At 58.3% G+C, this 15,891-nt stretch overlaps 1 protein-coding gene across 1 annotated transcript in view; it reads left to right on the top strand.

The window, feature by feature from the left end:
• The window catches only part of ABHD17C (abhydrolase domain containing 17C, depalmitoylase), a 43,721-nt gene extending 28,895 nt beyond the window's left edge, over positions 1-14,826 (top strand). The window contains exons 2-3 of the mRNA XM_039217253.1: positions 9,368-9,547; positions 13,348-14,826. Of these exons, the coding sequence (XP_039073184.1) occupies positions 9,368-9,547; positions 13,348-13,567 (400 nt within the window). The 3' untranslated portion in view covers positions 13,568-14,826. The remainder of the gene's footprint in view (positions 1-9,367; positions 9,548-13,347) is intronic.
• Positions 14,827-15,891: the final 1,065 nt, after the last annotated feature.

Genomic DNA, 15,891 nt, shown 5'->3' with positions numbered 1-15,891 from the left:
CCCCCCCCCCCCCCCCAGGCATCGTTATCCTTTCCCTCCCGTCCTGGGACTTAAAATCTCATTGCCGGGTGGGACCCGCCACGGAGGCGGCGATCGCACACACACCGCCGTGCTGGTGCGGGGCTCAGGAAGGAAAGACCCCACGCAGACCCGTGTTCAGGAGATGTGTGTGAAGGAGGTGGGGCCGGAGTGGACGTGCGGGACCCGAGTTGTCTCGCCAGAGGGAAGGCGTGAGGACATTCCAGGAGGAGGCGTTTACCAGATGGGGGGGGAGTTTCACTGCAGGAGAAGTTTCCTTTGGAGAGAAAATGAGAGGTTGGGGTGTAAGGTGGCGCCAGATGGTGGAGCCTAACCTTCAGACCTGGAGTTTTCCCGGAGGGTAGTGATTTGCCGAAGGGTGTGGTTAGCAAAGTAACACAACACAGGTTTCTTCTTGTCTGTCTCTCTTTTATTATCGTTGGGTTCTTTTTTTTTAAGATTTTATTTTTAAGTCGTCTCTGCACCCAATGTAGGGCTTGAACTCACAACCTGAGATTAAGAGTCGTGCGCTCCACCCACTGAGTCGGCCAGGCACCCGGCCCTGTCTCTCTTTTAAAGGAAGGTGTCTGAGATACGGGGGTGGACAGGGTGGGATGGGGTGGGAAGTCGTGTGGCGGCTCATAGGACGCAGCGGGGCGAAGGCGGGTCTGAGAGGGAAGGGGCGAGGTCAGAAGTGGGGGTGACCCAGCCTGGGGGTTCCCAGTCTCCGTGATCTGCGAGTGTGTGCAGCTAGCGTGAGTCAGAGTAAGGCCGTGGGTGGAAGGAAACCAGGTCAGCAGGCAGGAAGTAGGGCACCTGCGTCCTCAGCGGCCTAGAAGGACATGCACAAACCAGAAAGATGGGGCAGAACAGGTGGGTGGTTTGAGTGGTCGGGGGCCCTCCGGGCAGTGGGAGCCTCGCGGGGGTCGGGGGAGGCAGTGACGGGGAGCATTCCAGAGAGACCTCTGAGCAGCAGGCCCCGGTGCCGGCTCCTGTGCGGAACTGACAGGCAGGTGGCCCGCAGGACGCAGCCGCAGAGCTGAAGTGTCAGGAAAGCAGACCGGTCATCGCAGACATGGCGGGACTCAGCGGCCGACAGTGTGTGAGAGCAGAGGGGTGACCAGAGTGCCATGCTCACTGTCGTTTTCCGGCCCATGCAGTCGAGGCTCTGATGATGGGGAGAGAGGGAAGGAGTCAGGGAGTCCATCTGGGAGGGGTGGGGTGTGAAGTTCAGGGGGAAATACCATAGGGAGGGGTGGGGCGGGGCGGGGCGGGGCTGAGCTGTGGGGAGTGGGGAGTGAGTTAACCTGTGTTAGAAACCCTGGCCGTGCGTTACCCCATTAACAGACACTCGCTGCGCAGTGACTGCGTGTCGGGCCGTGCGAGACTCTGGGGCCGCACGGGATCCACAGGGACATAGACGGGAAAAGAAGAGACCCCAGGAGAGAGGAGCTTTGGGGGACGCCCCGCTCAAGTGTGGGGCAGGAGGGCGAGCGGAAGGAAGGAGGGGACAGCAGACGTGGCTCTGGGGAAGCGCACGTCCCCGCAAGGGAGCGGCCAGCGCACTGTTCCCACCCACCCCCTCCCTCCTCACACCTCTGGGGGGGCTGTCTCATCCTGACCCCCAGCGTCTCGCGTGACAGCGCTGTGTCGGATCTCAGCAGGTGCACGAAGGAGACTTCCCCGGGTGTCTCAGAGCACCCTCCTCTGTCCCATCGTGCTCGGGGCCTGGCAGGTGAGGGGGTACCCAGCTGTCCCCATCGCCCGTCTTCTCCTCCGTGGGCATTTTCTTCTCCCTGTAAACAGTGGGTGCCACGCACCTGCTTCACATGGTCCTGCTGAGCCGTGACCTCTGCGCCTCGCTCGCTCTCGCCGCCCGTCTGTGCCTGGCTTGCTGCTGTTTGTGTCCTTGTCCGGCCCGGCCCGGCCCACAGACTTCCTGATTCCGCTGCCCGCCCGTCCCGGGGACCCTGCATCCAGCTTCCAGCTCCCCGCCTGCCCGGGCCTGCAGCTTGCCCGCCGCCTTGCTCACTTCCTGTGCCCTCTGCCCGCCGGCCTTCTCTGCCTGCCGCTGCCCGTTGCTGCCACGTGGGTGCCTTCTCTCCTGAGCTGTATCTTGAGTTCTTAGAAGGAATGCATGTGCCGAGACTGAATGGTTCTGAGCCTTTGCTGTAGACGGTGATCAGAAACTTCACGGATTCTCCTTCCTAGTCCGTACGTGGTACTCCGGCCATTTGGATGGAGCCTTGGTCCACATGGTGGGAAGGAAGACCTCGCCTGCCCACGCCCGTCTGCAGCCGGCCCTCGCCTTCCCTTCTGGCCGCCCCCTTACCGGGCTGGGCCGAAGCCGGGGCTGGGGCTTGGTAACAGTAGGAGGGTCAAGAAGTCAAAGGCTTCTGGGGTTTGTGACCCTGGCGATTGAGGAAGGTGGGCCGTGGTAGACAGGGAGACCCAGGGGGTCAGAGTCCGGCCTCAGGAGAACGATGGGGGCCCGAGAGGGACTGGCGGGGCAGTGGGAAACGGGAGGGGGGCGGGGCGGCCAGAGCTGCAGCGCTGGGCTGGGGGAGGTGCTCCTGTTTCAGATGCACTGACGTAAGCCCCCTTGCCGGCCCTTGCCGGTCCTGGGGCTCATCACGAGCGTCAGGGCCTCCTGGCCTCCTTCCAGCCTTCCTATAAATGTGACTCTGAGCTGTTCAGGACGTCCACCTCCCGGGGTCAGAGTTCAGTGTCCGGACTTGCTGTGGGTCCTGGGACCCCGAGTCTGCCCCAGACCCCCCATCAAGGGACGATGGGCCTCATGTGAGGCTCTGCCGTCACGTGAATGCATTTATGCTCGCCTTTCCCTGGTGCGTGGAAAATACCTGCTGATGTCTTCAAGTCGGGACCTCAGATTTTATGAGGACACCCAGGGCGGGTCTGAGGAACACGTGTGTCCGTTTGACATGCAGAGAGACACACGGTGTCCAAGGGCAAAAAGGGCCCTTGTCCCTCAGAGCTGTGCCCTCAAAGTCCCGCCTCATCGACGGTGACCCCCGTGTTCTCATCCCTCATCTCGCGTGAGCCCCCCTTCTGTGCGCGTCCGGCGAGCCACCAGCGGGCTGCACGCTCTCAAGACCACTCAACATTTTACATCTGCCTTTCTATGCCCTAGGCCAGAGGAGGCACCCAGAAGCTATTTTTCGAACACATTAAAAAAATAGGTAACGTTTTCCAGGAGTAGCAGCAAACCCATGGATTATGTAAGCGCCACGTAAGTGGGTCAGCGTCAGAACCAGGTTTAGCTCTTTAGCTGAATTTGCGACCTGACGCTCCACCACTTCTCAGAACTCGTCTCTGCCTTCGCCCTGACTTGGGTACCAGATTGGCAGCAGAGGGGGATCTGACCCAATGACCGAGTCATTGACGAGGTCTCGAGGACGGAAGGTGATAGTTTGGTTGTAGACACGGTGAGTTTGAAATTTATGCATAACAGACAGCGACATGCTCGGAGCTGCGCCGTCACGGCCACGGCTGTCAGGTTCGCCTGGATCAAACGAGCACAAGGAGGACCCCTTGCCGGGCCATTTGACAGCTCCGTCCCCTCCCTCCCTTGGGGCCGGGGACCTCCTGCTCCAGGTCCCAGGACAGAGGCTGGGCTGCAAGTGACAGGAGGGTCGCAGGCAGAGAGCTGGTTGTCGAGGTCACGGGGTCAGCGGAGTCCCCAGGAGGAGATGTGGGCGTGAGGGAGGCCGCCACAGGGCGCACGAGGGAGGGGGCCAGGCTGACGTGTGGTGGGGCTGGGGGAGGGACGGCCGTGTCCCCGAGGCCCAGGAGTGGACTCCAAGGACATCACTGGTAGCGTAAACTGCCGAGGAGAAATGAGCGGATGGGGCCCTCGGGTGGCGGCCTGCAGGGGGCTGTGGGAGCAGAGGCTCAGCCCAGGGGCCCTCGGGCCAGGACCGCATGGGGGGCTGCGCAGGGCTGCGGCTGGGAGGCCGAGGCGCGTCGAGGCCCTGTCTTACGTTCAGAGAACAGTCCTGTGCGGGTGGGGCCGAGCCTCTCGAGTCCCCAGAGGCTGTGGATCCAGCCCCCCCCAGGGTGGCAGGGGAGCCCCAGTGTGGAGATGCGACACCTTCCAAGATGTGGGGAGCACAGCCCCGCGGGCAGGGAGGACCACGTCGGTGCTGAGGCCTGGCCTCCCCGCCTCCCGACGTGGCATCACCCACCCAGGGCCTGTGTCTGTGCGCGGGCGGGGAGAGGTCTCCTTGTGAAGATCGCCATGGAGGGGGTTGCGGAGATCCCGGCCGCTGCCCCCTGGAACACGGCACTCCTCACGCTTTGCGGATAAAGCCCGTGAAGTCTCTTCTGTTTTGCGTGTGCCGTTTCCTCCCACCGAGCACCTGGTCCCTGGCCGGCCGGGCGTACCTTCTGGTTTATTTTACAGCGAAGGTTGAGGACTTTGTGATTGTTGATGTTTTTGAATACTTCTCACTTGATCCTGCTGTGTTTTCTTTTTAAAGTTATGAACTCAAAATGTCCCGTATTTCACACAGGCTCTGTAAATAGATTCCACTTACTGACTCTGTTTTCCCTCCATCTTTTTACTTAATTCGGGAGCTGAAAGGGCTTTAGGATTTGGGCTGACCCTTTGTACTTAGTCTCAGTCAGCGTTTAGTCTGAGGAAACCACAAACCCATTGGAATTTCTGAGTATGGAAAATTTCTAAATAAGGGAATTTACATTTTTTTTTAATTCCCAAGAAATTCAGGGGCACCTGGCTGGCTCAGGTCATGATCTCATGGTTCATGGGTTTGAGCCCCGTGTCGGGCTCTGTGCTGACAGCTCAGAGCCTGGAGCTGCTTCGGATTCTGGGTCTCCCTCTCTCTCTGCCCCAAACCCCCCTCCCGCTCTCAAAAATAAATTTAAAAAATTTCCAAGAAATTCAGATGCATCTCAGCTTGGAGCCATTGGTATACAGGTTATCAATCTCCTACCTTCTTTCCACCAGAAACAAAACAGCGGAAAAGACTCACTTCGGTGTCCTCACCCGCAAAGGGGAGCATGGGAACAGAGGCCCCTCACCAGTTTCACCGAGCATCTTTGATCCCTTCCAAGAATTTCTTGCCTCCGCACCCACCCGTTCCCCAGGTCTTCCTTTCTGGTCAGTGTAGTAAAGACCAGGAAAAGTGGTGGGAAAGTCCGGAACGGAACGCGAACAGATCAGAGCACCGGGCTAGCACTGTCCATTGGCCAAGCCTTCCAGCCCAGGAACGCAGGTGCTGGGCACAGTGCTCTCCGAGTCCTTGCAGAAAGGTCGGACGGTATTGCTTCCAGTATTTATTATTTTAAACAAGTCAGTACCTGCTAATGAAAGGAAATGAGAGATGAGGGCCACCTGGCTGGCTCAGTCCGTAGAGCACGCGACTCTTGATCTCCGGGTGGTGAGTTCAAGCCCTGAAGCCCCACATTGGGCATAGCGAATACTTTAAAAAAAGGAAGAAAGACATGACAGTTCTCACTACCTGAGGATGAAGCATCATTCCTATTTTAATATGTTGGTTTCAAGTCCCTTTTCCATTTATTGTTTTTGTTCCAGGGAATGTAATTGCGACCCTGTGTTTGTCGGGTGAGTTTTCCTGAACGTGGTGGCGTGATTTGTCCCCACACTGTCTCTGTGAGATGTCATTTTTAATGGCCTTGTGTTTCCTTAGGAGCTTTGTTTTTAGCACAAAGTCTGCCGTGAGGGGGGGGAGGTGGTCTCCGTATCAGAACTATCTGGTGAACCTTTAAATAATAGTTTTGGTTGTAAAACGTATCAGGCAGATAGAAACGTCCCTAACGTGTGAGCCTCTGGCCTCACGGACGGTGGAAGGAGCACGCTGAGCAGACGTGTCCTGTAAGCTGCATCCCACGAGGTCACCGACGGCGTCGGACGCCTCCCTTCCCCGTCCGCGGCCGCTGCCCTCACTTGTGAGGCTTCGTTCCCTGCTTTGCCTTGTTGACTCCCTGCCCGGTCACACGCCCCCAGCGGTGGCGCCGAATCTGGGTGGGATGAGGTCTCTGTACGTGGCGTGTTCCGTCTGCCCCTGCTTCTTACCAGCGTGCCCTCGGGGCGCACGGGCGTGGTGTGCTCTCCGGCACAGCCGCACCCCGGTTCCGTCCTGACCTGGTCGCAGACGCTCAGGGCTGTGTCCCGCCCTGTAGACACATGCCCGCACACCGTCTTGCGTGCGTTTCTTGGCGCCCGTGAGCACCGCTTGCCGTGGCCCGTGTGCCTGGGAGGAGAATGGCCAGGTGAGCAGGTGCGTGCGAATACATCTCCTCTCTCAGCGGGTGTTGCCCAGCATCTCCGAAGTGGTTCTGTGCGCCTGCAGCCCCCCGGCAGCGAGGGGAAAGTGCGCTTCGCCTCTTTGTCAGCACTTGGCGCTGTCCGCCTGCACATTTGGCCGGTGTCTCATGACGGTTCTGAATTTTTTTCGTGTTTATTTATTTTGAGAGGGAGAGACAGAGCATGAGCAGAGGAGGGGCAGAGACAGGAAATCCCAAGCAGACTCCACGCTGTCAGCACAGAGCCCCACGTGGGGCTCGATCCCACGGAACTTGAGATCATGACCTGAGCCGAGATCAGGAATCAGAGGCTTAACTAACTGAGCCACCAGGTGCCCCACACAGGATGGTGTTAATTTTCATTTCCCTTTTCACTAATGAAGCTGACTGTACCCCCGTCCCTCTCTACCTGCCATTTAGATTTCTTCTTTTACTTATTGTAGGAAATGCTGTATTTTTTGTTAGGTTGTCTTTTTCTCGCCGCTCGTAGTAATTCTCTGCACGTTCTAGATACGAGCTGTCTGGGGGTCATGTGCTGAGACTCTGCCCATTTGGCGGCTTTGCCTTTTCACTTCCTCACCCGTGTCTTCTGAGGACTGGATGCTCTTGACTTTGATTTGATACAGTCGCCAGTGTGTCCCCGTTACAGCGAGTGTTTTGTGTTTTACCTGGTGATGTTCTCGAGTGGCAGCTTTGGGTCCGAAGCGTCCGTTGTCAGTGGGATGCGAGTCCGGAGGTGGAAGGTGGAACTTGCAGAGACTCACCTGGGCGTCGGGTGCCGCCGACAGGAAGCCGGGAGCTACAGAGTCTCCCTGGGAAGTAGGGCCAGCCTCTCCGAGCGGCGCTTGGAGGAGGTGACGGTGGAGGTCACGGTCTCTGACGACGGACAGGCTCTGCCCCCCCCCCCCCACAGCAGCGGGCTGTGCCCCTTGAGTCTGGGCCCATTTCTGCCCTATCTGTTCAGGGGGCCCTGAGGTCCGGGGGTGCCGTGTGCAGGGCAGGACCCTGAAGACCCAGGTGTGGCCGTGACGGTAGAAGGAGGCACTAACCGGCACTCGTGCGGCTGGAGGCTGCCCTGCGTCCCCTCGCCTTTCTGCGCCGCTGAGGAGACAGCGTCCTGCCCTGGTGTCCTGCTGACCCGTGGGCTCTCGCTTTCCGTTTTCCGCACAGACGGTCTCTGAGTCCTCGGCCCTTCACTCACTGCCTTCAGTTTGCGTTTTTCTCCTCCTCTTTCCCTGTGATCTAGGATTCCTTTGTTGTAATCCGTGGCAGAGGGAGGGGCCCAGGCTCTGCACGTGGGACTTCTCTGTCCACGTGGCTGCGGACCCACCACCTCCCTGTCCCAGGAAGTGTGTGGTGGCCATTGTGCTTTGCAGGGGGGGGGGGGTGTCACACACAACTTCCAGAACCTGATGCAAATTGTGCGGGGTGGGGGGACCCCTCACGGGTCCTGAGCCCTCGGTTAGACCTCCTGCGGCGGTGGTGGGACCCGCGTGGCTTCTCCTCAGTAGGGCGTTTCCCACGAGGGGTCCGTGGAAACACCACGCCGGGCTCCCCTCTGGGCCCCACCCTGTGGGCCTGTAGGGGGCTCCTCTGGTGACCTGTCCTCCGGGTGACACAAAGCCCCAGCACGGCCGAGACCTTCACCCCGGGACCCTGGTCCGCAGGCACAGCGCCCTGCACGGCGCCGGGTTCCGGGCCGCACGCACGCGTCCCCTGAGGGCGAGGGTGGACCGGTTCCGGCGCCTGTTTTCTGCGGGAGGACAGAGCAGCTCTTGTGCTGCTGTTCCTGCGTCACGTGCTGTGCTTCGTCTCCCCACGTGACTCGGGGCAGCCCCTCCCTCCCTCCCTGCCCGTTTGCGCGCGTCGGCCGTCGTCCGGGGCAGGCGCTCTGTCCCCGCCCCCGTGCCCCGCGACGCCTCCCGCGCCCGCCCCGGTCCAGCGTGTCCCCCGCCGGCCCGACTCCGGCCCGCGCGCTCCTGCGCCCCTGCGCCCCCTGGTGCTGCTCACGAGCGCGTCCGTTTACCCCCGCGGGCCAGTCCTGTCCGCCCCCAGGGTGCGGCTCGGATGCGGGCTCTCCACGGAGCGCTTCCCCGAGTCCCGGCCCGTCCCCCCCCCCCCCGAGACCTCCTCCAGCGCCCCCACCTTCCCGTGGAGTTCGGGGACCCTGAGGGGGAGCAGCCTCCCCGCAGCGATTGTCAGAAGGCGTCGGCGCTGTGGCGGCTGGATCGCGGCTTCAGCTCCGGCAGATGACGTCGCAGTGTTTCCCCAGCCGCCTGTGCCGATCGGTGCCCCCACACGGTGTGACGGAGCCCCGCCCGCGCCCTTGGCGTCACCGCCATCCCAGCCTTCGCCGCGCGCTCCCACGCGGGCCGGGGCCTCCCCAGGACCGCCCCCGCCCCCCGCCTCCGGGACAGCTCCGTGCGCCCTTCTCTCTAGAGCCGCGGCCCGCGGGCTGCGCTGCGATTCTTCTGGGTTCCTCCGGCTGGAGCTGAGTCCCCAGGGGGGCCGGGAGTGTCACCATGTCCCACGTGTCCCTGCCGAGAGGGAGTGGCTGAAGGAAGTACGTGTGTCCTCGAGTTAATCGCCTGTCCCTTTCTCTGATAAACGTAATGCCTTTCATATTTTATTAAAACCTCACTCAAATGGCTCTTAAATAGTATAATTTGCCAAGCATGCTTTTGCTTTTATGTCAGAAGTGCCTTTGTGATTGTGGGAAGGAGGAATGAGAAACGAGATGGCCGTAAATCCTGAAATGGAATTTATGATGCACCTGTTTCTTTCATCCCTCCCCCTCCCCGAAGGCACCACGTTCATTATTTTGCAAAATGTTGTCGAAGATGGACTCCCCGTCACTTGGGACGGAGAGAGCCTCCCTGACGTCTGTCTTTGTGAAGTTCACGTTCATTTTGAGCTAACGTCTGTAGGTCAGATGACGTCACTTTAAACCGTAGCCGTGGGGCTGTCGCGAGTGTAAGCTGGGGAGGATTTGTGCGTCTGGCCTGCGCACGTGCGCTGACCGCCGCGCCCTGTGCCGTTGCAGGTACGGCGTGAGCCCTGAGAACATCATCCTGTACGGCCAGAGCATCGGGACCGTCCCCACGGTGGACCTGGCCTCGCGGTACGAGTGCGCGGCCGTCATCCTCCACTCGCCTCTGATGTCCGGCTTGCGCGTGGCTTTCCCGGACACCAGGAAAACGTACTGCTTCGACGCTTTCCCCAGGTGAGCTCGCGCCCGCGCAGCGCCGGGGCATCCGCCGGCCGGCTTCAGACGCCGCCCTGTGCCGTGGGGCCCCGGGAAAGGTTTCCAGGACGCGGCCGGGACTCAGACCCTGCGCCGGGCGCCCGGGAGGTGCGGGGGCCGCGGTGACCCAGCCTCCACCTGAGGCTTGTCCCCTGGGCCGCGCTGCCCTGTGGGGCTCTCCCAGACGGTGCGCAAGGGCCGTGCACGGACTCACGTCCGGGAGTTACTGGCTCAGCTCTAAGGGGCAACATAGAAGGAAACGTGCCCACGAACCCTAAAAATACCCCCCGTTCAGTGTCCACTCGTCCGTGTAGACGGGCACATAGTGTCAGACTGCAGAGGGCTCAGTGCAGTGCGTGATGAGGCCGTTGGTGGTCTCCACGCTCACGTTCAGGCCGCGGGCACCGTCCGTTTGAAGCCCCGCACTCTCAGTCCAGCGTGCAGCTGAGGGAGCGGGGGAGGCGAGCCGCTGAGAGGCCGCTGTCCCGGTGTAAGCACCCTGGGACCCCGCCCCCCTTGTCCTGCTCCCCCCCTTACAGAAACCCGCCTCCCCTGCCCGAGTGCATGGACCAGAGCCCCTGCCTGGGTCCTCCCGGCCGGCTTCCTGGAGGCGGCAGACCTACTGCCCACTCGCCCTGCTGTTTTCCCGGAATCCCGCTAATGGAAGGAAGGGAAACGGGTGACGGCCACGCTCCAGATGCAGACACAGTGAGCCAGTGGCTCCTTGAATAGCTCTGTGTGAAAATTTTACTTGTTTTTATTTTTTAAGTCTGAGTCGAGAAGGGGCGCCTGGCCGGCTCAGTCGGTGGAGCGTGCGACTCATGATCTTGGGGTTGTAAGTTTGAGCCCCACATTGGGTAGAGATTACTTAAAAAAATAAAAAATAAAAAATCTTTTAAAAAAAGAAAATTTGGGCTTGAGGCAAGTATTTTTCCTAAGAATGATTTGCCCCCTGAACGTTTCCCGCCACCCATATTGAAACGGTCTGGGCTGCTTACGGCTGGACTGGCCTTTGTGTAGGAAAAACCCGGTTTTAGGGGTTTGATCGACCCCCTCATGGCCGTCATTCTGCTCTTGCTGGAAGCGAAAGAACCCCACTTGGTTACCTAAATCTCTGTTGCCCAGAGAAGCCCTCTGTTAACACCTTGGGTGAAGTTGAGTTTTGTGCAGCTTGTGCCAGGGTTTATTGAGATGCGACTTCATGAGAAGGCTGAGCTGGCCTCAGATTCCGGGCGGCACAGCTGTGCACGCTAAGGGGGGGCGGCGAGTGTGCAGCTCACGTGCGGCCTGATTGGTGCCGAATCGGTAATGAGCGGGGAGACGTTTGGCGTGTTGGCGGGAGTGATGTCGCCGTGGCAACGGATTGACTCAGTTGCTTCCTGACTCAGATTAGCGTATACCTTAAATACAGCCATGGCAGCAAATTGCAGCTTATTAATTAACAGTAAACTAGCAACTAATCCTTTCAGGGTTGATCTGAGCCACCAAGCACGGGGCTCAACATTTCACCACCCGCCTTCCGTCACTTAACTCTTCGCGAAGGCCTTCAGAAGGTGGTCAGGTCACAAAGTACTCATTTTACAGATCAGGAAACTGAGGCTGAGTGAGGTGAGCGTTTGCTGAGTTGGAACTGGAAGGCCGTTCCTCCTCTTCAGCGCCCTCGGGGATCAGGACAGATTTCAGACCGTGAGCGGTCGTGTTTATATTCTCTTATGGGGCCCGTTGCTACCAAATGGCAGATCTGTCTGCTTAAAGTAAGGTATTTCCCGTTTCCTTTTTATACTAAAAAAAAAAAAAAAAAAGAAGAAAGGAAGAAAAGAACATAGAAGCAGGGACGGCTCGGGCGGTTGAGCGTCTGACTCTTGACTGCAACTCCGGTTATGATCTCCCGGTTCGTGGGTAGGAGCCCCGAGTCGGGCTCTGTGCTCACAGTGTGGATGGAACCTGCTTGGGATTCTCTCTCTCCCTGTCCCACTTGCACTCTCTCTTTCTCAACATAAATAAGAAAACTTAAGAAAAAAAAAAGGGAGTCGTGATCCTCATTTGGTGCGTAGCTTATTTTCCTTGACGTTCAGACTCTGACATCTACCTGGAGACGCACCGACCAGGCTGGGGAGCTTCTCCTGAAATGTGCGTCGTGGAGCGCGGCCCAGGGCCGTCCCGTCAGGAGATGCCTTTCTAACTGAAGTAACTGGACTCCCAGATCCTCAGAAGAAGACGTCTTGTTAAAATTAAACAGGACGAGAATGGATTGGTCGTGCGAGATTGCAGGCTGCTGCCTGTGGCCCCGACCACGGCCGAGCCCGGCCGGTGGGGATTCGCGTCTCCCTGGCACGTCCCAGTCTCTGACACACGTTTTGTGCGGTGGTCTGGAGGGCTGTCGCCTGCACCGGCTCCAGCCTGCGGGAGCAGTGCCTCCTGGGCTTAGCGCCCCCTTGGTGACGCGGAGGTGGGCTTTCCGTCTCCTCATGTCCTGGCGGAGAGCGAGTGAGGTGCTGCATGGAGTGGGGGAAGCGCCTGGCCGTGGAGGAGGCTTCATCTTTCAGCAGCGGGGTCCCTGCAGGCACTGATGCTGTGTCCCCTCCGTAGCTGCGGCTGGGGCCAAACAGAAGGGTCACTGGCGGGGGCCGTGGGGGGCACCCAGCAGGATCCGCATCTCTGGCCTCATCCGTAGGTTACACGGGGGTCCCTCCGTGGGCGAAGCCGCCCGCCCAGCCTGCCAGCAAGGCTTAAGGTCTTGAGTTCTTCTTCGGGAGATGTTTTCAGAGCCTGCAGCACTTTCCTTTGAAGATCCTCGAATATTCCTCCTTTGAGGGTAGATTTGATTCTTGTAAACAGTCCGAAATCACTCGGACCCAAAGCTGGGTGCTGCAAGCTAAGCAGCACAGTGTTTATAAAAAACGAGGCATCAGCATTTAGGAAATGAGGCTCGTGGGGAATCGTTCATCGATTCCGAATCCGTCTGGCCAGCAAGACGCAAGCCCTGGGCCGTGTGGATTAGGCATTCAGCTTTCCGAAGAGACGCGCCGTCGGACGTGCTGAGTTCTAGCCTGTTTATTATTTTAAAGAAATCTTCTCTCAAAAACATGAGCGTGTCAGAAATATTAGTTACTGGATTGTTAGCCTGGAGGCTTTTCCGAGTTCTGTTTTTAATGAAATACTTGAATGAAAACACGACGACCAGATGCCGTGTGGGCATTTGCCCGGATCCTGGAACAGAACAAGGGCATTCAGGGAAAAACCAACAGAGATCCAAGCAAGGTCTGGAGTTGAGGTCACGGGGGCATGCTGACATTGGTTTCTTGGTTTTGACCAGTAGACGGGGACAGCGGACGGTGTGAGGCTCACGGGGGGCGGCGGGGAGCACATGGGAACTCTGTTAGATTTGCACCTTTTCTGGAAAAACAAAATTATCCCCAAATGAGAAGTTTAAGTTAGTTTTCTTTTAAGTTTATTTATTTTGAGAAAGAAAAAGCAGGGGAGGGGCAGACAGAGAAAGAAAGAGAGAATCCCAAACAGGCTCCGTGGTGTCAGCACAGAGCCCAACTCAGGACTCGAACTCATAAACCATGAGATCATGACCTGAGCTGAATCCAAGAGTCGGACGCCCACCTGACTGAACCACTCAGGCGCCCCTGAAAAGTTTACTGGAAAAAAAAATACTGGGAAGCTACTGCCTCCCTCCCCCGTGGATGCCGACTGGGCCACGCGGGTGCGGCGCGCGTTATCCAAGGCGTCACTAACAGCCCTGTCTCCCCCCGCCCCGTTCTGTGTTGCAGCATTGACAAGATCGCCAAAGTGACCTCTCCCGTGCTGGTCATCCACGGCACAGAGGATGAGGTCATCGACTTCTCGCACGGCCTGGCCATGTACGAGCGCTGCCCCCGAGCCGTGGAGCCCCTCTGGGTGGAAGGGGCTGGGCACAATGACATAGAACTTTACGCACAATACCTGGACAGACTAAAACAGTTCATATCTCACGAACTGCCTAACTCCTGAAGAAGACGCCTCGATTGTACCTCATTTACTGTGAACGCAGGAGTCCTCTGTTCCACACGTGCTTGAACTGGGTGGCGGTGACGGCCTGACAGCGGGGGGTGGGGGGTGGGGGGGAGGGGGGCAGCGCCCGCCGTGTGGCGTTCCCGTCAAAGAGCTGAGGAAGTCCCAGCCTTCTGTATGCAGAGGTGGCTCTTCTCGTACACACAGCACGTGAAACCGAGCGGCTTGGGCGCCAGCAGGGAGGGGGCGGGGGGCTGGGGGCGGGACGGCCTCTTTCCCGTGCTGCGTGGAGGACCCTCCCGCCTGCTGCCTGCTGTCCCCGCCGGTCACCACCTACCCACGCAGGACCCTGTCCTTCCTCCACCGATGTTCTCAGTATTTGACCCGCAGGCCTCTTTCGGCCACTGGATGCGTGGGTTCCATCCGTTTGTGAAGCTGTGACAGAACATAAGCAGAAAACTCGGGTGAGGAGAATTCCTTTAAGTTCCGTTCCCAGGCTGGTGTCTCTCCCCCCAAACTCATCAGTCCGAGGGTGACTTAGTGCAGCTCATTCCCTGGACCCACGTAACGTAACTGGAATATTCTTAATCAAAAGAAAACTGGGTTTTTTTTTAAGTGTAAATTTATTACTCGCCAACAGAGTTTTAATATTTTGACTGTCTGGTGGGTCTATCAGAGCCCGGCCGCCTCTCCTTCTGTAAAGCCCCCCCACCCCCCGCAGGGCTCTTTTAAAGTACTGTACATACTTGGAATTGCATTGTGCATAGATTCTTAATGGGTAGTTTTCTTTCGTCAGACTACAAACTGCAGATCCCTCGTTTGTAATGTAAATGATTGAATACATTTTGTTAATATGTTTTTATTCCTATGTTTTGCTATTAAGAAATTTTATAACATTTCCAAGACAAAAAAAAAAAAGAATTACAAGTTTATGCTTTGAAGACTTTATGTAATTAAAATTTCACTGAACTAATCTTTTTAGTTTAGGACTTACCTGGGTTTTGACACTGGACTTGCACCGAGGAAGCATCGGAAATGGAAGATGCTTCAGCATTGCTACACTGCTCATCTTGGTTGGGGGTTGGGGTTTGGGGGTTCCTGGGTTTTCTTTTCTTTTTTCTTTTCAAATTTAAAAGCCTTAAATGTACTGTAAGCCTCAGACCGCCGCACAGCTGGGCTGCGGATGGTTGCCGGTCTGTTAGCGCTGCGTGGGCGCAGCACGCCGGTGGGTCACGGAATAAAGGATGCATGGATCAGAACACGTGGTCGCTTCTTCCTCTCCGCGTCGGCGAAGGGCGCGAGTGGGAAAACGCTTCAGGCTGGTTCAAGGAGAAACCCTCCGGGCTTTCTCATTTCACTGCCCGGGCGGAGTCCGCGGCGGGTCCGGGCACGAAGCCCATGAGGAAGGCACCACGGCCGGGGGGCGGGGGGGGATCCTGAGTCATGGGTGTCCCTCGGTCGTTCCAGCCCTCTGACCACCGACCCGAAGCAGCACGTGAGCGGTGCGGTCCGCGGCCCTGGGAGCGGCCCTCCCCAGCACGCCCAGACCGGGAGCGTGGGCACGATGGAACGGGGAGGGGACGGGGCGTGCGCACATGACCGTGTTCCCGCACAGGGAGGCTGCTTCCTCGTCTTGGGTCCCGGCCTGGAAGGGGAGCCTTGATGTGGCTTGTTTGTATCCACTTGAGGTAGCTTGTGTTTTCTGACTCCTGACTCCTTTCCCAAAACCAAGGAGGGAGTTTTGCCAGAGTTCAGCGTGGGGCCGGCCTTCCACCGAGGATGGGGTGTGTGGTTACCGTGGGAACCCGGGAGGGAGGCCCCATTCACAGCAGTACCGGAAGCAAAACACACCTAGCAACGGGCCCAGAAGGTCTGGTCACTGGTGTTTTCCGCTGTAAGACGGATTTGGGATGCGGACCACGTCTCCCAGTAGAAAAAAGCTAACGTTGCTGAGTAACAGGGAAAAAGATCTTCCGAAGCGGACGTGTGACGTGGCAGGGAAGTGAAGACCACGTGGGCGGTGTGCCAGGTGAAGACAGAGAGGGAAGCGGAGCGCTGGCCGCAGTTCTGTCTCGGGTGGAATTCGCTGGACCGGATTAGCCTACGCCTTGGCTTTCCAGTCAGGTAGAGCTCGGGGGACGGGAAGGAAGGCCCAGAGCACCCTCCACGGGGCGAGACTAATCGGTAAAACCACATGATCCTTTAGTAGACACGGCCAAAGCATTCGATCGATTTCAACGTCCGACTCCTGCTTAAAACCCGAGCAAAACTCTTACCATCCTAAGACTAGAAGGGAACGTACACAGAGGGTCTCCCAACACAGA

The sequence above is a fragment of the Hyaena hyaena genome, unplaced genomic scaffold (genome assembly GCF_003009895.1).
Source record: "Hyaena hyaena isolate Hyena2069 unplaced genomic scaffold, ASM300989v1 scaffold_13, whole genome shotgun sequence".
NCBI classification, from domain to species: Eukaryota; Metazoa; Chordata; class Mammalia; order Carnivora; family Hyaenidae; genus Hyaena; species Hyaena hyaena.
This window is presented reverse-complemented; position numbering and strand designations above follow the sequence as displayed.